This window comes from Etheostoma cragini, chromosome 11 (assembly GCF_013103735.1).
Source record: "Etheostoma cragini isolate CJK2018 chromosome 11, CSU_Ecrag_1.0, whole genome shotgun sequence".
Classification (NCBI taxonomy): Eukaryota; Metazoa; Chordata; class Actinopteri; order Perciformes; family Percidae; genus Etheostoma; species Etheostoma cragini.
Genome location: NC_048417.1, coordinates 9407005 through 9428785, shown reverse-complemented (window position 1 = coordinate 9428785; position 21781 = coordinate 9407005). Strand labels below are relative to the sequence as shown.

General features: G+C 38.9%; 1 protein-coding gene and 1 long non-coding RNA gene across 5 annotated transcripts in view; one reads left to right on the top strand and one right to left on the bottom strand.

Annotated features, from left to right (window-relative positions):
• fgf14 (fibroblast growth factor 14) overlaps positions 1-21781 on the bottom strand; it is a 100166-nt gene that overhangs the window by 6416 nt on the left and 71969 nt on the right. For all 4 annotated transcript variants that reach the window (XM_034884988.1, XM_034884985.1, XM_034884989.1 and 1 more), the window contains exon 3: positions 20587-20690. In XM_034884988.1, coding sequence (XP_034740879.1) covers positions 20587-20690 — 104 coding nt within the window. The remainder of the gene's footprint in view (positions 1-20586; positions 20691-21781) is intronic.
• On the top strand, positions 8562-21617 carry LOC117952588. Its single transcript, XR_004658457.1, has 3 exons — positions 8562-8700; positions 19928-19930; positions 21606-21617. It is a non-coding gene; the product is annotated as an uncharacterized LOC117952588 (long non-coding RNA).

The following is a 21781-nucleotide window of genomic DNA, read 5'->3' as shown; positions in this document are numbered from 1 at the left end:
ATAAAATGCACCTAGGTTCGTGCACAGCACATGCACACAATGCTTTTTACACACAAACAGGGAAACACAGCAGCACACAAACGATTAAAAAGATTTAAAATAAAAATATTACGGTAAAAATCCACCATCATAATAGCAATGTGCCAAGGTACAAACAAGCCTGGCTTTTAAAGGGAATGGGAGTGACACTGATTGTTTTATTAAATGTTACGTCCAAAACACACCTATGAATTGAGGAAGACACAAAGTACAACCCTTTTAAACCATGCGCCTGGCGTATAGACCCTTCTTTCTTCAATCAAAATATCATAAGTGTATTTGGACACGCACCAAAATGCTCCTTTCCGCTGTGTGTTCAGATAGTTGCAATAGGTCCCATGGTCTTCTATTAGCAATTTGTCTATGACTGCCTTCTGAACTTTGTACGAATAATGATAGAAGTAACCAAGTGACTCTTTCATCCTTAACAACTCAATCTGGCATTGACAAATGAACACCGAGGTGCCACATCTCTCTCTGCTGTTGCCAATTCATCTCCAACCAGAAGGGTGATAAAAAGCATTTCCACATTGTCTGCCCTGCCAGGCTAAAAATAAAGGCATTCAATGGGTTGTATTAATCAAAGCACACTCATTACAATGGAGAGTTATACCACATCTGTAATGAGCAGTTCACACTGAGCTGGGTCATAGAACTGCCAACAGTAAACACATTTACATATACATATATATATACACACATATACATATATATATATATATAAAATCCTTTGATTTTGATTTGATTTGCCTTTAGGAAGATTTTAAAAGGACCCAAAATAGAGAATACTTAAATTTTTGGAACAATTAGCAACATTTAGATCATGTAGGATGCTTTTGTTGTATGTAGCAAATTTCTGATGAGAGTCAGATGAAAAAGAAGGATAAAAAAAAACTTTTGTTGATTCTACAACATATTTCTGTACCTCTTCAAATCTGTGTGATAGAGTGAATAATATAGGTAAATATGAAAGGTGATTATGCTCTAAATATGGCTGCAGCCTGTGTGTAGATGCCTCAAAACTGATATCCCTAAACTGAGAGAGAAAAGGTAAGGGGATTACCAAGTCAGTAGGATTCATCCTCTTGGCACCATAAACGTCTGCATGGAATGTCATTGCAAATCAATGAAAAAATGTCACATATTTCCATCTGGACCAAAGTGGTGGACTAAGTGACAGACAATGTCATTAGTTGAGAAAAAAAAAAATCACTTTATTTGATTTCTCTATAATAGCTCTTAGAGATATTTCTATGTTTCACCAGAACTAATCTCCTGTATTGTAGCTGCACAAGATGTAATGCATGAGCTAAATGCTCAGTTTTGAACACAGGACACACCATTCCATGATTATGGTGTGATTAGCCCTTTGGTGAATTATCCTGTCAGAGCCTATCCTCCAGACAGTATTTATCTGAAAGCAGAGCTGAGCAGGAAGGAGCAGAGAGACACTTGGGACGAACCGTAATGATCTTGAGGAGCACCCGGCTGTATTTTAAGTGTCCTCTCTATCCTTGATTGAGTACTCGTGGGCAACAACAACAGGAACAGCCTCAGCTGAGATGTCACTCACAGCAATTACTGCGAGAAACAGTCAGAACTCAGTGCCGGCACTGTGAGATCTGAGATATGTGTTGGGAAATACCACAACCTGACTTTGGTCGGTCTCCCCACTGATTATATTATCCACAATTAAACAATGTGCTTTCAAGTAAGATTCAAGTAAGAATTTGAGGATATCATGTTTCTTTGTCATGGCTGTTGATATGCCCTCATCTTTGTACTATCTGTGTAATTGTTTAACTCTGTCTGTAGGTTTTCTTTTTCTTTCTTCTTTTTGATCGGAGCTGTTCGGGAATGTAAAAATAATTTTCATTGTAAATTGATAATAAAGTCGTGCAAGAGAATAAACTTCAGATTATTCTAGTGGCAAATGTAGGGATTAGGATCAAAACTACATTATTAATGTTGATTCTGTAGTTGACCACAACAGCTGGGAAGAGCAATCAATTGATATGCCTGCACACAGCAGACTGAAGCAATAAAAACTGAGCCTAAAACCCTGGGCATGAAGCTGTCTGGTGTGTTTTATATCATATATCAAAATAAAACGGTCCCTCTGCACGAGGCACAGACTCAACCCCATCGTTATTCATTTTATCGTTCACATTAAGATTTATTGTATGTCAACATCAAGCAGCCATGTATCAAACGGCTGCTCATTATGTCGCAAGTTGTCAGACAGGGAGGTCTGTGTCCTGTCTGGACAGAATAGGATATTCTACTATGTACTGTATAGAACAAAAACAACTTAATAAATCCCAAATGAAAAAGATTTAAAAAAAATAATAACGTGTTTGGGTTTCTAGTCAACAACACAGAACAAAGCACAGCACAGCTTCATTTGTTAAACCTAATAACCTCTGTTCTCTGAAATAATGTTTAAACATGCTCTTTTCATGCTGAAGCAAACTCTGTTGCTGAGCCGATTAGAAGGCAAACAGTTTTACCTTCATGGTTCCCTGAGTTGCCTCAATGAGGTAATTAATTATACTTTTTCCTCATCAGGTAAGCAGCACCAGGTAGGTTTGCTGTTGTAATTAGAAACATCATTTTGATGCTGGTCCAGGTATGGCCCAGCGCTGATTACTTATGCGGCATATACAAAACAGCCTCGAGTCAAACTAATCATACAAGCTGGTACCGAGGCCATAATTGTGGCTAATCAAACGCCTTCACATAGACGTAGAAAAACTGGATAATTGTTTACGGAGGCAGAGCAAATGGAGGTGGTTTGTTTGTTGAATGTTGCTTGACGTCAGTCACTTTAATCAGTTGGATTTGACTATCAGAGCAGCAAAGGCGGCTGACTTCAGACGCATTGTTCATTGATTGCATTTTAAGTGTGTCAAATGTCAATGACAAATGCTTTTATCACATTCTTCCTTCATCTTGTCACAAAAAACAGACAAGATTTTTTTTCCTTCAGTTATTCTTCCTCACTTGTGATCAGTAATGCTTCACTCATATGTCAGACACCGTTAGATGTGTGTGTGTAGGCAACTTAACAAGTTTGCCATTACAACCTAATAAGGTTCTATCAATGTCAACTGGGAATCCCCTTTGTATCCTTACATCCAAATAAGAGAGAGTTGCTTGCCGTATAATTACACCCAACATCAAAATAATATTTTGGAAAAATATGGGTGACTTTGAAAAAGAAAAAGGAGAGAAAGAATCGGACACAGTGCACAATTTTATACCAGTGGCAAATCAAATCATTTTTGAGGGGCCAAACGGTTGATTTTCTTCCCACTTAATCTCCCCGGCCGGCGCTCCACATCAGTAGTTCCCTGCTCTGAAAGGGAAGGCCATAATTGACCTTGGCCACAGACAGCGTGAGGGCCAACACTGCTCAGCCCCACATAATCAGCCACAGTCACCAAGGCAAAAAGATGGTGACAAACATAAAGGAGAGATAAACAATCACAAGAAGATGCAGTAAAATAAGGTAGAAATTGACAAGGAGAGAGAAAGTAGTTTGTTTGAGGAGAAAGGACAGGTCTTGGGAGGAATACAGTTTCTACAGAAAAATATTATAAAAAAGCGACAAATGGATAGAAACAGATGAAGAGAGTGGGCGTTTTTGAAATAAAAAGAGTGAATAGGCTTTACAAAACTAGAGAGCAGAGAGAGTCACTCTGAAACAAACATCTTTTGGAAAAATATCACAAAATGGGTCGTGTGTGCCGAGCATGACTGCATAAAAGTAGGTGAGAGGAGGCTCGTATAATATGGAGGACGCACATTAACATGCACAGTGACTGCTCACTACCCCACTGTGAAAAACCAAGAAATTGTTTATAAATGCTGCCAGCATAAAACCTATTAATCCATGGAAAAAGGTCAACCTCCAGAAAACATAGCTGCATTCACAATGCTAAGCTGCTCTCATATGTATAACAGTCACGTCGCCAGTGTGTGCAGACAATGGGGGATTCAGCCGACCTGTCTGATTATCAAACCCAGAGGAGGAAGAGGAGACAGCGACCAGATAAGGAGTCACCAGTGAACAGCTGGATGATTTGTGTGCACAGACAATGTACAGTCTTCCTTATTTTTCTATACCTTGAATGATTTTTGTTTCAAGAATGAGATACAGAAAAACATTTTTAAATTTTAATTATGACTAATTTTAAACAAAAGACTTAAACATATAGTGGGCAACTATTTTATAGTAATAAATGTTGATTACATTCAAACCATTGCCAAATGAGTTGATAAAGTGGTATGGATGTGACAGTGGTGTGGGTCAGCAACATTCAATTTCAATTTTATTTTAATTTTAATTTATTTATAGTATCAAAGATTAAGAGAAGTTAACTTGAGACACTTTACAGATAAAGTACTGTAAGTCTAGACCACACTCTATAATTTACAAAGCCCCAACAATTCTAAGAGTTCCCCAAGGACAAAGCAACTAGTGCAACAGTGGCGAGGAAAAACTCCCTTTTAGGAAAAAACCTCGGAGAGACCCAGGCTCTTGGTAAGCGGAGTCTGATGGTGCCGGTTGGGGATGTAATGCACAGTGGCAATAATAGTCACAATAAAGATAATGGAACAGTGACTACAAATGGTAGTCGTGGTAGTTCATGTGGAGAAGCTTGAGGGATGGGTCTTACGCCACTGTTCAGAAAGGATAACACTGTTCAAGTTATAAGTTTACCACTTCTGAGGAGCATATATCATGTTTATTTAACCCTCTGTGTCCTCCTTCATTTGATGGTATAAACTACTAGCACCTATGGAGGCGGGGTGCGGGTGGTGCACGATCACCAACAGCTTGTGTGTTTTCGATGCGCAAACAGTGTTGTTTTCATTACTTAGAATTGCTCATGGGGGCAACAGAAACAACGCACTATAGCTTTAATTATTTAATTCACCAAATGAATTATTACGTTGGTGATGACAGGTCAAACAGTGTTATTCCAACAGAACTGGGTCAACCATAATAATGATTAAAATAGAAGATTAATATGAAATCTAAAAAGAAAGCAAATACTTCTAATGTCTTCTTTTTTAAATCTTGCTATAAACTATTATTAAAGTTTCATATTGTATTTCTTTAAAGTATTTTGCATCACGTTATCTGGAGACAGCTGTAGTGAGCGTGTCCCCTGCACTCAGTCTACTTAGATGCTATGTCTAGAGATATACAAACACATTTTAATCTCTGCAGCCATAAAACAGTAAGCCAGCAGACTGCACTTCAAAGCATCACTGCCAACATACTGGGTGAAACATAAAAGTTTAATGTATTCCTATTAGACTGTTTGCATAAATATAGCAAAAATATATGTTTTACTGAAATGGTGACAAAAAAGCACTAACACCTTAAAAGGTATTTGACCACCAGAAGTACTTAAGTGTTCAATAAAGTTCTGTGTGTGTCATGTGGATGAAATGAAAGATTGTTATCATTACATAGAATTCCTCATGGGGGAGACAGACAGTACACACTATAATGTTGCAGCCAAAATGAATGTGATGATTATGCAGTGCACCATAAAGACTGTACTTCAGGCACAAGTAATGTAGTTTAAATAGTTAGAAAAGAATTTCAAAAAGCTATAGATTTATGTCTTATGAGATCTGACTTAAAACCAAATTGTCCAAACAACTGTCTCCTCAGTGATAACCATCGAGTGAAATATGTGTCAAAATGTTGAAATTAGTTTTCTCGACTGGAATCTTGAAATGATGTGTTATTTGTTTGATAAGTTATGTTTTGAAGCTGCCATGAAAAACAGTAAGCAAGCATGCTGCTTGCTTACTGTTTTACCTAAACTAATTGTAAACAGAACGTGATACTTTAGATTCATTGGGGTCAAAACAAAAAGAGAGCCACGGCTGAAAGGTGGCAAACTTTGTAAACCTTTAGAAAAAAATCATTGAAGAACAAAATAAAGTCTGAAAGAGAAAAAAATGTGATGCTCATACTAAATAAAAACACACAACACTATCAGAGAGCCTGTTGATGATCAAACACAAAGCACAAACACCCACGCCTAGATCAATGGGGTTTCAAGTACTTTTAGAGTGTGTGTGTGTGTGTGTGTGTGTGTGTGTGTGTGTGTGGTGTGTGGTGTGTGGTGTGTGTGTGTGTGTGTGTCCACTCTGCTACTGTTGATCTGTAAATTGATGCCAGGTTGGTGTCAATCCAGCCAGATTTATGCTAGATTGGCTAGTCATTTCTTGTCAGGCAAGCCAGCAATCAGCCCTGTGCAACAAGCTGACATATTGCAGACGTGTGTCGCTCGCACACCCACGCATGCACCCGCACACACACGCATGCACCCACGCGCGCACGCAGTGTCCCAGTTGTTTTGAGAGAGGAAGTGCATGTCCTCTCATTGTAGATTTACTTGGCAGTGACTCTCTCCCTCTATTGTTACTTTGCACTTAACGTCTTCCTCATCTCAGCTCTGAACTCTATTGAGAATGTATTCATGTATGACTGGATTGCAGCGTGTAAGAACAAAGCAATTGTTGATTTTAACATTTGATGTGTTGGTCTTCTACCTCATGTTAGTAATGACGTTTTATTTTTAGTGGCAAGGGCGAGATTGCTTTCTTTACTTGGACATTCCAGAGGCTAACGATAAAACTTGCACTTTTCCATCCATTTCCTTCTGCCGCCAACACCCATGAAAAGACCAAAACCAAAAGGACTTGATTCAACTAAGTGTAGTCTATGAATGCAATGGGTTATAATTGGCCCATGCTTGTAAATCTTACCCATCATCTTATCACAGTCTGATGCGCCAGGGGTGTCCGGCTCTCTAGAACGATAAACTCATTTTCATAGTGGACTGTACAGTGAACACTTTGTAACTGAGTGTTTTAAAAAGTGCTTTATAAATAAGATTATTATTTGGGATTGGGATTTAGCATACTCTACCTGTTGTGTTTTATCAACAGATTACAGCTTCCTGTGTTTCTGAGAAGCATGTAAGATGTCGTCATGGTTGGTAATATTATGAAAATGTGAAAATGAGGTTATAATTCATTGGCAGTGCATAATCTAGATGCCCCAGCATTACATAAGTACCATATATATTACTGCTGGCATTATAAACATTTAACCAGGTTATATCCCAACACATGTGTGATGACAGTTGTGCATTAAGCCAGATGTTGGAACAGCAGAAAGCCAGAAGACCTGAACAGCTGGATCGAAAAAGATAGACTGCTGTGATTTCTTCAAAGTGCCTGGTTTAATATAAAATAGGATTGAGGGATTTGGTTACAGAGTCCATTCCTTCTAAAATCCTGTTGACAAGCAGCCAGAACACTCAGCCAGAGTGCCAGCGCATGAGCAGAAAACAGCAGAGGATTCCCTGACAGGCTGGTTTCTCTGGATGAGTCGGTCATGGCTACAGCTGTAAGGCTGAGTGATTCAACCAGTCAGCCAGAAAGGAATCACTGAACCAACCGGCCTGCCCATCAACTGCCATATTTGATTTGGGGAAAACTGTCCTGATGGTAGTCATTACTTCACCCACGGCTAATCAAAATCCAGCTGTACTATCTGAAGCTCTTGTGCATTACTCAAATACAAAAGGACCAAAACAATTTTGGGGGGAATACTACTAATAAGTGCCTTTTGCAATATCATCTCAGGGCAAAAAATACATATAACACTATATTTACAATTTTTTAATCAGTTATTCATTGAAATATTCCACAGTAGAATTCCTAAAGGTTCACTGATCTATGAAATCAACACTGTCTCCATTTCCTCACATATCCTATTTTTATACAGTACAGGATTTTAATTTGTTTGTAATTTCAAGAAAGGTCCAGCTGGTTCAAAACGCTGTGGAAAAAATGTAACCAAGGACGGATCCATTTCTCCATATAGTACATCTTAACGTAAGCCCCTATATAGGGCTGATTTAAAAAAGAAATATTTTTAACAACATGTTCTCGCTAATTGGTATTCCCACACCTGGACAACAGTGGCAAAATAGAGAATCCCACTTTCATTCAGGAGCCTGGTGCCACATTTTGTGCCAGTATTTCATTGTCCTTATGTTAAGCCCTTTGTTTCTGGTGGTCTGGGAAATAAATAAGCAGATTTGTAGAAGCCTTTCCCTGACATATGTTGCTTAATACAACAGGATAATGTGTGCAACAAGATTTGAAGCAGCTGCTTGCGATTTTTCTGAGAGCCATACAATTCTGTTAGCCTTTGTTTCCTGTGTGCATGTCAATGTTTCCTAGTACAACACACTTTCTAGTGGAAGGGTGTGCATGGGTGTATCATACATTAATGACTTCTGACTTGCTGGTCTCCGCAGTGAAGCTGTGGTGAAAGTACCGTAACCACAAGATCAACAAACGTTTACATGTACGGGTCAGAGCTATTCAACAGTACGGCATAATTAGTTTTAAATTTAGGATATATATATAAAGTACAGCATACAATTCTTTGACTTTTTGTTTACTTTATGAACCATCCAGACCTCTTAGGTGGATTGGGACAGTTCTGCTTTCTGTCCTGAGAGTCAGAATTAAAGATTGAGAAGCAGCATTTAGTTTTCATGCACCATTTAAATGGAACAAAGTCCCAGAAAGCTGCAGGTCCGCTGCAACTCTGTTTTTTGAATCAAGGCTTAAGACTTCCCTTTATGATGCCGCCTTTTTTTCAAAGTATTTGTTAATTTCTTACACTGCAACTTTTATCTTTTTCTATTTCATATCTGTCTTATTCTATTTTAGCTGTTTTAATATTGTTAATTGTTTTTAATTGCTCTTTAATGTTTTATGTAAAGCACTTTGATTTGCCTAATAATGTAAAGATAATTTACTGTCTAACACACATGCACCCAAATACACCTGTTCGTGAATTAGTTGTTTCTAGTGCTTCTGCGCTAGCTGTTGTGTTGCCGGCCTCACAGCGGAGCAAGGATTAACTCAGATTTAAAAGAAAGAATTTTCATAATTTACAGGTCACTTACAAATTTCCGTACCACTTCATTAAGGACAGAATACCAGCTGATCTGAGTGGGTTGCTGATATGTAATGCAATATCTACATTGTCCATTATAAGCAACCATTCATCCAATGTTCCAAAGGCACATTCTGTTTACTAATCTCATATCATTAAAAGTAACTGAGAAAACATTGGAATATGTAGGTAAATAATGTAATTTGAAAACTACTGCCCTGGTTAAAAAAAGCAATGCAACTGGTCTCAGCTGGTATTCTGTCTGTTAGACAGAGTGCAATGGAAATGTCTAAGTGATCCCAAACTTTTGACCAGCAGTGAGAGAGAGAGTATGTGTGCGCATGTATATATAATTACATCTCTGCATCAACTATTACAACAGAACTAGAGTTATAAAATAGATTGCTGAGAGGACTGATAAGTGCCCGATACCACGGGAGTTTGCGAGTGATCCACATCCAGTTACTGTGTGGACACCGGGTTCCTAAGCACTACTTGTTGCTTTATGAGCCCTCATCCCTTTCACTTTTCATTTGCACATTACACTACTCTTGAGGCAACAAGCACAAGTGTGCCATTTGTATTAGCATGGTGCTTGACATTTACACACTGGGAAAGCAATTAGGCCAGAACTAGGGGTCATTAATACAATGAGTAGGCTAGACGTGTTTACTTTGTTAGCTACTGCAATATGTATTAATGGAAAAATGACAATGATGCAATCAATATTTCTGCATACTAACAAATCCTCTGAGTGTCTCACAGAGGAACAAAGAGGACAATCTGAATTCCCTTTCCATGCGCCTACTCATCTTCTGTTTTGGCAACCTGAATCTAAGCAGTGTAAAGGCCAACTGGCCAAACAGGCATTTTTCAAGCTGTTTCAAATGGGGTGGGGGGGGGGACACAGGCTATAGCACTGGATATAACAAAACATTGACAGTGCTTGGTATGAATAAGTGTTGCAGATGCAAATTCAAGGTAAAAGATGCATCACAGGTTAAAAAATCTACACACATGACTGAGTCAGAGAGTTATGCTAAGTGCTGACATGAACAGTTTAACTATTACAAGGGTAAGTGGAAAGGACTGCAGTCATCATGAGTGAATGATTCAAGTCTGCAAACTGCTTTTAAACCCAAAAAAAAGGATTTTAAAAATAAATCTTTTTGAGGGAGTTCTTAGGCTGGGAAGGTTGTTTCTTTGAAGTTCATGCTAACTTGTAATTGTTGCAGTCATCTTTTCAGATGGTTTTGTGTGCGCAAAGGCAGCAGGAGGAGCAACAACAGGCGTATTGTGCCTGACTTAACTTTGTTGAAGGTACTGTATACAGTGTGGCTTAGTGAGTGTTATTTAAAAGAGTTATTACTTTAGCAAAAAATCTTTCACCGTAGTCCTTGTGACCATAAATTCATTGAAGTTATTTCCCTTGGAGCAGTGAAGGCTTTAGGCCAATATCCACTCCAAATCCAAGCAACCTTTGTGACAGCAGTTGTGAAGGTAGATTTGAACTACAGTGTTGTATTTGACTGCTCTTCTGACAGAAATGAATTCATAAATGTGCTGCTCAACAAAAAGAAAATCCCTGTCATATTTTCTTTTCCAGGCAATTTATTAAGATTTAAAGTATTTGCAGAAAAGGCCTTTTGATCTTTACTTTGAGGCATTTGAAAATGTTTAAGGTACTTTTTATGCAGGTTATTTTAATCCTTTATTATTTTATTCATCATTTTATGATTGAAATAACTTGACCCGGGACAGAATGCTGTCAGGTCCCTGGGACCTGGGGCAGAATGCTGTCGGGTCTCTGGGACCCGGGGCAGAACGCGGTCGTATTTTTCTACTATACCGCGGCCTCGGCTGTCGGGTCTCTGGGACCCGGGGCAGAATGCGGTTCTATTTTTCTACTATCGCAGCATCTGCCTTCGGGTCTCTGGGACCCGTCCTGCATTCAACTGCGTATCTCTGCTGCCACGGTCTTGGGCCAGAATGCGACTGAATTTTTCTTCCACTTCCACCAGCGGTTCTATTGTATTTTGTGTTGTATTGTATGAAAGGGGGACTTTTTTAAAACAAAACCAAATGCTTGACCTCTGTCGGGAGAGAAATTCCTTCAAGTTTTTTTTTTTAGATTGTCTATCATCTGCATTTATTTTAGAGACGGACATATATTTTTATATATTTAAAAACTCACCAAATATTTAATTCATTAGTATGATAGTTGACGTGAGCTTTTACTTTTAGCTTTACATTTTTGACCCTCTGCATTTACCGTTGGACACGCCTCCGCATGAGACGAGACCGCATGAGACGGGACGGATGACATGGGACGCTCAAGGCCGCAGCCATATACTCTTGAAATGGATGGGACTCTGTCGAGCTAGCCGGCTAAATTTGTCCCTTTTGCCTGATCATAGTTAGTAAATCTCAGATTTGTAGTTTTTGCAAGTTCACCATGGATTATACGTCGAAAGTTGAATGAACGAGTATTTACGTCCTTTCAATTTGTTACAGGTTGAGTCGTCATTGCCCATAACAAATCATTCTGCTAATGAATGCTGATTGGTCAGTGAAGGACTGATTACGACCGTAGATCCTGCTTGATGGCATCTGAAGCGGAGGCAGAATGTCTGAGTAAATGTTTCAGCGTGGTCTTTAAAACATTAGCAAATGTCTTTTTAGCATGTGTATTGACAGGGAAAGACTTACCTGTCCACTGTGTTGTCAATGCCTTGAGAGAAAAAAGGAAGTGACTCAGCAGTATCTCTGGCCATACGATGTGTATTACGTCATTTAGATTTCAAAAGGCTTTTTACAAAAAATAAGCCACTTTAAAAAAATCTTACACCTAGCAGTGTGTATTGTGTTAGCCTCCCCTTTCAAATGCAACATTCAAATTATTAGACAAGAAATTGGATTTTGAGGGGTATAGGTCCATAGAGTCACATTCTTTCTGCACTCAACTGTGAGCGCCCCATGTGGAGCTCTGGTGGAACTGCAACCAGTTCAGAAGCTGTAAGTATAGAGAGAGTGGAACTTCCCTTATTAGAAATTATTGGAGTTGGATGTAATACTGTTGACTGTAGCAGAAAGTCTATTGGTAGGCAACTACATCACAGCGTTTATGAATGGACTAGGACTGCCTGTTAAAAATGGTATCCCTAAAGATCTGTCTCATCAAAGGCAATCACGAAAAAGAGATGGGATCAATAACTTTTTCATTAATTTGCTGGTTTCTTGGGTTGCCTGTGAAAAGCAAAAATAGCCTTATTAACATTGTAAAGATCGGCTCAAAGATCACTGGACTTCAGTCCCCAGACCTGAGCTCCCTCTGGAAGAATCAGGTAGTCCAGAAAGCTAAGACAATCATGGGTAACACTGGCCATGTTCTTTCTTGTAGATTCTCAATTATATTCTTGTGTGATTCTAAAAGACTGTTGGTTTTGTTGGATGAGGAGTTTTTGTGTTGCTAAAATTGTGAATGTTTTTAGCACTGGAGCAAGTGACGTATGAGGGCAACACGGAGAGGTTGTCTGCATGCTACACTGATTATATTGACCACAGCAGGACTTTCCCTGCCAAACACACCGCTGACTTTCCTCTCTCTCTTTTTCTCTCCCGTTTCTCTTCCCAACCAGTCGATGCAGTTTTTGTAGTCTTTCCAGTAACCTGCCTTCGCATTACCTGTCAGAAGCTAATGATGTACAGCTATCTCTGCAGCATCCATACCATGCCATGGACTTACCGCTGTTTAGTGCGTTTTTGGCTACTCCATTTTGATAGAGATGTAAGGATTATCCCAGATGGATGAGAGAGATTCAGCATAAGCTCTTGCTGACAGATTGATAGTTGGTTGATGGCCACAATGGTAGAAAGTATGCCCACTCAGGGAGGAGAAATACAGCTAGAACATGCTTCTGTGAAGATCTATAGAGATAAACAACTTCCCGGATGCAGAAGAGTGATTTCTGGGAAGCTCACAGAGGCTTACACAGGTTCTCTAAACAGCCAGCAGTCATACCTGTACTTCTATAACTGTGGAAAGCAACACTATAAAAACACTTTGTACCATTGATGTGGGCCCATCATAAAAGCAAAGCATGACATTAAAGCAAAGACTCCCATGGCAAAAGCTAACAAATGTAAAAAGGAGCAGCTGCAAGCAAAGAGTGACTGGCCTGCAAGCATGAGGCCAGAAGTGGGGATTTACAAACATCTATGAGGAATTGACCATTTTTAGCAAATAGTTATAGATTTGGTAGAAAAGGCTCTTCTCTTTGAGGGAGCTCTTAAAAAATACGAACAGCAAGGAACGTTTTGCTGGAAGAAGTAATCCCCCCCTTAAAAACACATACATGTAAATTAAATATTAGTTAAATTGACAACTAGCACATAAAGTTATATGGTATGATTCAATGTTATTAAGCAGCTGGTCCTGCTAATCTGATGTACAGTGCCTCCCATTTAGCTATATCTGCCGTTTAATTTGCAACAGCACCGTCGCTGCATCAGGGCCTTAGCAACGCCCAAGACGATTGTGATTGGTTGAAATACAAAAAACCGAAAGTGTTTGTTTCCACTATTCTAGAATGTGCAGCTAAACAATACTCCAGCACTGACTCAGCGCTCTACTTATATTTCTGACATTGTGAGACTAGTCAGCTGGTAACTAAGAAGCTGACAAATGGGCCACTGATAGTGAAGCATGAATGAATCCAATGCTTATCAGCTAATGCAAGGACAACTTCAGCGCTCTGCCTGAACAAATTCTATGCTCCATATATTACAAATATCCACCAGCACTACTGAAGTTAACTTTGCTGGAAATTTAAAAGAGATTTAAAACACCAAATGGCAGGTTAATTGTGAAGTTCTAGACTTACAGTGTTAACAGACTTTTCATGATCCATTACGTCTCCCTTGATATTCCTCCCAGCAATGTGTCACAGTTGCTAAACTGCATATCATGAATATATGTGATGTAAACCAGTGAATCAGAAAACAGCTGCACTTGGCGACTCTAAATTGCCTTAAATTAACCAGGGGAACAACAGAGTGAAAGAGGAGTACGGGGAGATGTGCCATTAAAGACCTTAAGATGTTGACCTGGAAACAGATAGAGGAACAAATCAGATGATCACCTGTGTTGTGTGTTTATGATTTATTGTTCGGAGAGGCCTTATCTATGCAGGTAAAGCCAAACACACTGAGTGAGGACTTCCTGTTTATGGGTGGGTGACTCACTGCTCTAATGCTAAACTCTTCCTTCCACTGGAACATCTCAAAATAAAACTCTATTGAGCACTCTGAATGGAAACTGCAAATAACAATATTCTGATTTTCCAACCTGTCAAGCCAAGAGAGCCCATCCATTAGAAAGTCATTAATAACTACAATAATATTAAATGGTTTGAGGACATAACTGTCTATTTTTAATTCCTCTTAGCACTGACCAATAGTTCACCAGTTCAGCTTTGACGCCTACCTCTGACCTTGTTGTTTATTAATGCATGAAGCTGCTCTTCCTCCAGCCGGTATAACCGCCACCCTTCATGACACTAATACGTAAATAAAGGCAAGAGAGAGAGAGCACCACTTTGGAATAATGAGGCTCCCCCCGCCTCAACTCTGAGCCTAACAATGCATCAGAGGCAAAATCATCTTAGTAATTACTATAGGTACTATAGATCTTTGAAAATGTGGGAAATTTAATAGTAGGCACCCTTCACAGCTTCTGACAGACTACTGTAATGTTCAAGTGGTTAAAGACTTAAACAGGATTGTTTTGGTTTATGTAAAAAAACATTGAAGTAGGTTTAAATCCATAAATATTGATACAAAAGATACCTGTTTTCTGTAAAGGTATGTGCCACTTCTATTAAGCAGAATTTCAGCTGTTTCTAATTTTCTCTTAGAGACTAACAGTGACTCTTTTTGAGAAGACAAAAATCAAGACAACGTTCGAAAAATGAATGCATATCCTTGTCCAAAGAGTTGTTGCAAATGTTTTTAATTTCTTTACATTTGTTTTATGTATTTAGTCAAACGTAAAAATATCAAACACGACTTGTGAAAAAAGATAATTTTCATTTGATGGTACATTTGCAATCAACACCTATAAAATGTGTTCACACAAAACCATCTGTTGGGCAACGATGCTGCATGTAGCGTAAACGCGCGCACACACACACACATACACACACACCTATAGAGGTGTCACAATTCTGTTGTATTTATGCTCTCCATGTATAAACTAGAATAACCTTTGTCATATATATTTACATTCTTTTTTTACACACGCACACACACAAACACACACACACACACACACACACACAGACACACGTAAGCCCTCGCAACTGAATTTTCCACCCATAAAATGGCATGTCTTTGCAAGACTCCTCAAGCAAAGGAGCAAAGGACATCCATGGTAGTGTGTCCCTAAGAGACAAACACTTGAGAGCAGCATTAGAAAAATGGCTACAGAGGTTGGTAGATGAATAAGAATGTTGGGGGGGGATATCAAATACTCAAACCTCTGGGACTGGTTGCTTCTCAAAGAACTCTCTTGGTTTCACACCACCGATTCCGGAATAAGCCGCACTTTTCTATTCTTCCCTACACATGCACTTTCATTTTCATGCTGATGAAAACTGAGGCAGCCCTTACATCAAGCTTTCATACTTCCTGAATTGGGCACTACAGGAAAAAAGATGCTCTCAGTCTTCTGTGTTCATATCGCTGACGATACGGACTCCAACAAGTGAATCTAAAGCCACTGCAGTGCTCCAGATTGGTCCTTTCAAGGATTTCATTTCTAAAAGGACCACTCAAGTGATGTGGCAAGTCAATTTGACAATCATAAAAGGTAGCACACTAAGAAGTGCAGAGTCCTGATAAAGAAAGCCTGCAGTGAGAGACTCCAGTGAAGGGAGGAAATGGGGAACTGGCTCTAAAGAACACCAGCCAACCATGAAATGCCCAACTTTTACACTTGAGAGATGGCAGGAGACTGTATTAGCAAGACAGGAAAACAACAACAACAAAAACAACACAAGGGAGTTGCATTCTTTGGCACCATCATTTCATCATGGGTTATAAAATTATGGAATCCAACACTTCCATGTTTGCTTTTACCTCATTTGAATTTGTCTGTTTTTATAAGAAGACTTATATTACAGTTATCTAGAGAATAGAATTCGTGTTTCCGCTACCTTCTACAATAAGCTGGTTGAATTTCTCTTCCCTTATTATATTACAGAAGAAATGTCTGATCCAAGGAGCAGTCTGGAGGAGAAATTAGCTGGGAGTTTATTGGCTTGGATACAAAAGGAGCAGATAAAAAAAGGGGTAAGATGATTGAACTCCCCTTTATTCCATGGTGTGTCCTTTGTGCCAGGCTGCACAGTCCCTTTGATGCTATCTCTGTCATTCAAGCCGCATGCTGCGCCTTGGGTGCCTCACACAAAAGAATATGATGCACTACCAGAGGCCTTGAATGGGGTTTCCATTTATTTTCTAAAAGAGTGGCACTCTCCTTTTGATTCACCTCATCTGGTAATAAATTTAGTCTCCCTCATTATCAAAGCATGTCATCACAGTAAAAGCCTTAGTGAAGTATTATTGTAAAGGAATAACTGACCAAGGCACTTGTAGTTAATAAAAAATGACCTGGCTTCAGGGAAATGAGGCCATATTGAGAAGGAATACTTTTTTAGGTAAAAAAAAAGGTTGTTGTCTTGCAGATGTTCCGTATATACTGCGCACCCCACCAACTCCGAAGCAACATGTTTTTCTGCATTACATAACCTTCAAAGTAGTCCCTGGAATTGTGAGTGCACAATGATCAAATACTCTTAATGGACAGAAAAGGATGATTGTCAGATTTTGGGTTGCGAAGGAACAGAGTGATAATGGGAGGAATGTTTTTGTTTTTTTCTTTGCTTACAGAGGCACATAGAAAATGCAGAAAGAAAGGAGAAGAGGAGATGGAGGAGGATGAAGAACATTTTACAAGGCAGCCATTACCGAAGTAATTCACACACTAAGGAGCAAAAAGAGACCTTTGAGTGGGTGGCTGAATAGTTGAGGTCTGATCAGAACATCCATTAGCACAGAAATAAACTGCAAATGGAGTAGGAGAGCTGTGTGTAGAGAGGTGACGAGTAAACTGAGATGAAGGAACACATCGCCCCGATAGGGCAAAACGAGAACCACTTCACAGCATTAGGGCTTGGTCTAAACATGTCCAGCGGACAGAAGAACTAAAAGCCCATCATGGTTAAGGTCTCTGAAGTAACATAGGCAGAGTTTCCAACAGTGTTGCAAATAGGAGTCTTTCCTTTAGATTGAATGCCAATTAGCAGGAGCATTTATCGACTATAAAATATGTCCGCCATCAACACTAGAATGTGAGTTTTCATGGCAACATGTTGAGTCTGAAGTCAACTTACTGCAGACTTGCAAAACCATAGGTGATCAACTTCCCAACTTCACAACTTGAATGTGACATGTGGAGAAGCATGTTAAACTAGAAAATCATATGCTGAATACAGACAATCTGTTTGGACAAAGAGCAACAGCCATTACAAGTTGAAACTAACCAATGGAGATATGAAAGGTCAACAATATGAAGAGGGGGCCAAATATTGCTAATAGGCATGTGACATGATTTAACCTAGCCGTGTGCTAGTTTTTCACATAGGGAGTGTAATTACAGGTAGTGACCTAGAAGTGTCTTTGTTCTAGCCAGGGCCATTGAGAGCCGAAGACGAGACAGACCGGATGTTGTGGTTGTTCACACGGGCAACCTAATAACCTGAACACAGAGAGAACTCACGTGTGGTTGTCTTCTAAGTATTACTATGCCTGTAAAGGATATCTACAGACATTATAGGGAGTTAATTACTTTTGGCTAAAGGTCCTTTATTGTGTCTGCCCTCTTTATTGTTTTTGATGTGGAGCATACTTTGAATGTTGTATCGACAGATGTATGACTTAAACAGATGTAACTATTTATTTATCTACACAAGTTCTGTAGAAGAACCACTGAACCACTATCTATATTTTACATATGTATGTATAACAAATATGATTCCTTATTCTTGTGTTTTAGATTTGATCCAAAACTCTTTTTAAGTCCTTTCTCAAACGTATCCTTACGCTTTATTTGCAAATTTGTAAATGTAAATGTTTTCCTGCATATTGTCTTCTTTGCCTATTATTGTCATAAGTTAAATATTACAACATCTTGCTTAAAGTCAATACATCTGGAAAAATTCGGAATTTCCAAATCTTCCTCCTCCAACACAGCTCAACACCACTCTTGAAATTATTATTGATAACAAGGGTGCTAAATCTGTTCTTTATGACTGTATTGCAGGATTCTTGCCTTCATCTGCTATTACAATTTATTACAAAATTGGGAGATTGATCTGGACTACAGTTTACAGATGAGGAAGGGAAATAAGTTCTAAATAGTATCTATTCCTCTTTCATACGCAGCCGTCAAAGTCTTATCGAATTTAAAGTCATTCACCGCATATACTAGACTAAAGTCAGGTTAGCAAAGATCAAACCAGAGACAGATCCTACATGTGATAGGTGCAGGCATGCCCCAGCTTCTCTGCTTCACATGTTCTGGCTTTGTGCAAGCTTGACTGGTTTGTGGAAATTTATTTTTAATTCTATGTCAGTTACACTTGGCTCTGTAATTAACCCTTGCCCACTTGTTACACTTTTTGGTCTCGCCCCAAAAACTGAAAATTTGGCAAACCTCTATAACAGTGGGCTCGCATTGCATACTTTAATAGCTAAGCGATTGATTTTCCTTAATTTTAAGTCAAGCCAGCCACCTACTCATATAAACTGTGTATGTGACTTAATGAGCTAAATCCATCTTGAAAATATAAAATATGTGAGAGATGGAAAGCAGGAGAAATTTATTATGATTTTGAATCCATTCCTTTCCTTCTTCTCTTCTATCAACGCCACTGGGATCCCCCCCATCCAGCCATCACTGTCTTACTTTGTCCCTAGCTAATACGTGAGAGACAAACCCCCCTTATTTAGTTATGTTATTTAATGTATTTTATTTTTTTATATATTTTTTTATAATTTCTTTCGCTCCTCTTGCTTGCTGTGATAGTAACATCATAATGATAGCTTTTTTCTTCTATCAACTACAATTGCCATAGACGATGTCATATGTATAGCTAGGTGCTATCTGTATGTTTATTATACATCGTCTAATAACAACAACAAAAAAGTTACATTATAAAAGAGAATACATCTATTAAAGTTAGGTACGACAATCAAAATACTTTTTTGAAGCTTCACATTTCCAGGTATGCTTCTCGGTCAAACGATTGTGTGCAATCAACAAATCATGCAAATAACACCTAATTGTGTTTTAGGCAGTATAGTGCACCCATAGTATATATTAAATTATAATCCCTGCTGTGCTGTTTTTAACAACATCCATAGGATTATAGGTCAATCCTTCTCAAATGAATTTCATTTCCTGGCTTAAGTCAAGCAGTGATTAAGTATTAGAAAATTCCAGTGGAATACCAGTGCATTGTACTGTAAGAAAAGTAGCCCCTCTAAACCTCCAAGGTAATAAATGGAGAATAAGATTGAAATCCCTTCTCTGCGCTCTGAGGATTAGGAACAGGAGGACATGTGACACTGATTCTGATGGATACTCCTGTCTGGGAGAGGAGCAGCACTCCCAATGTTCTTCCCGCTGATTGATCTAAATGACTGAGAGAGGACAGAATGGAGGAGTGAGACTAGAAGCACAAAATGTGCTGGGCGAGGTCTTATCACCCCCTTGGCTGTCCAGCCTGCAGAAGCCTGGCTAGTCAATAACAGCAGGTCACAGCAAAATGAAAAATAATGGCTACTCAGTTGTCCTAACTGGTCAAAAAAAAAGATCTGCATTTAAGATACTTTAGGGTATCATTTACATCATGCTGACCATATTTGTCACATCATATCTCAGCCAATAGCATAGATTTAACTAATTATTATAGACTAACAGACTAAAAGATTACATTTGCAATACACTTTGCAATAGCCTGTCAGCAGACCCCATGCAAGAGAGCGGAATACATGTCTCCTAATATAAATGTGATTTTCAAATGGAATTAAAACTCTAGGGGCATTCAACCCGATTAATACAAAACTGTATGCATGAATGTCTGCTTAAAGGGATTCCTAACTTTCAGTGAAATACAGTTATCCTGTTGTAAATGTGATAAATACCTGAGACATATTTAGGACCCATTATTGGGAAAACATGTCTTGCTTTTTGTGAAAACTGTTTAATTTACCTGTATAGACACAGATAAACTGTATATTTGAATGCTTATTTTTTATATGTAAAACACACACATCAGGACACGTATTCAGCATCATGCATTTAACTTGTGTGTAATCCAGGTTTTTGTATGCCCTTATGTTTAAACATCAATTACATTTTCAAGACATGCTCAGTCTATTTTGAAAATCGATTAGAATAGCCTGCTTACTGATGTGTACAGATGGCCCTCCCCGTTCATGGCGATGTATAACCCGGTCTTCACGGACTGAATGGCGACAACTCTGAGGCCCACAGGAATAAGGTTGAACAAAGCTGAAAAACACATGTGAACAGGCAAACACAGAATTACATAAAAATATCACCAGATATCTTTACCATGGACATACCTTACCATTATTGAACACAGTGAAACATTATTGTGTAATTCATTATCCAAATGCAGCTGCCAATCATTAATGCATCATTAAGCATAGATAATACAATAGCTAGCTGCTCCATTTAGGTAATCTCGGAAGATGAATTGCAGCATGGCTGGTGAACGTGACTAGCCTAGCATAGCCGTGGCCACACAGATCTACCTGAGAAGCAGCTGTAATTGGGGCCACCACTGGTGCGTGGCAGATCTAATAGGCCTTTTGTTATTGTAGCAGACTCCTTGGGCCTGGTAGGTTAATAAATAATGTTTGTACTGGTGAAAAAAAACAGGATGGGTCTGGCTGTGACATAATTGTGTGTATATTGAAGTCTTAAAATCACATAGTGGTCTCTGCTGACCCTGTAAGTAATTGGTATTGGCAGGTTTAGAGGCCTGGGAAACGCTGAGAGTAAGATTGCGTGACCACTGGTCTTTGATGGATTTTGGCAAATTTCAAAAACATAAAATGCAATGAGGAGCAGTCAGGGCCAACACTTAATTCAATCTATTAGATTAATTGATAAGATGCATCTCTTGTGCACAATTGACCTGTGTTGTCTCTTCAGCCTATCAGATGTGACATGTGCCACATCTCCTCATGCTGAAAGCAGTAAGTGACGCAATGTAGAGTGTCAAGCAAACGTTAGCACCAAGCACCGGAATTAAATTAACCACCTAGCCTGGAGCGCTAGAGGAGCAGTGCAAGAACAAGCTAATAATACTCTTTTCTTCCAGTTAAGCCTACTGTTTCCTGGTCCACTTTTCCTCTCAGAGGAGGGTAAATCTGTGTGATACTCTAGCTGGCATTTAAGAAGACTTTTTTGCCCTGAGGCTGAAAAATAGGGTAAGGTTCAGCGTTGCTGAATGGTCACTGGTTTATTTCCTGCACCTGAGTGATGAATCTAAAACAGGAAGTGAGTAAGGCACTTCCTAAAAGAAAAAGAAAAAACATGTTTGCTCAAGGAACCTATTACCATTACCAGTGACT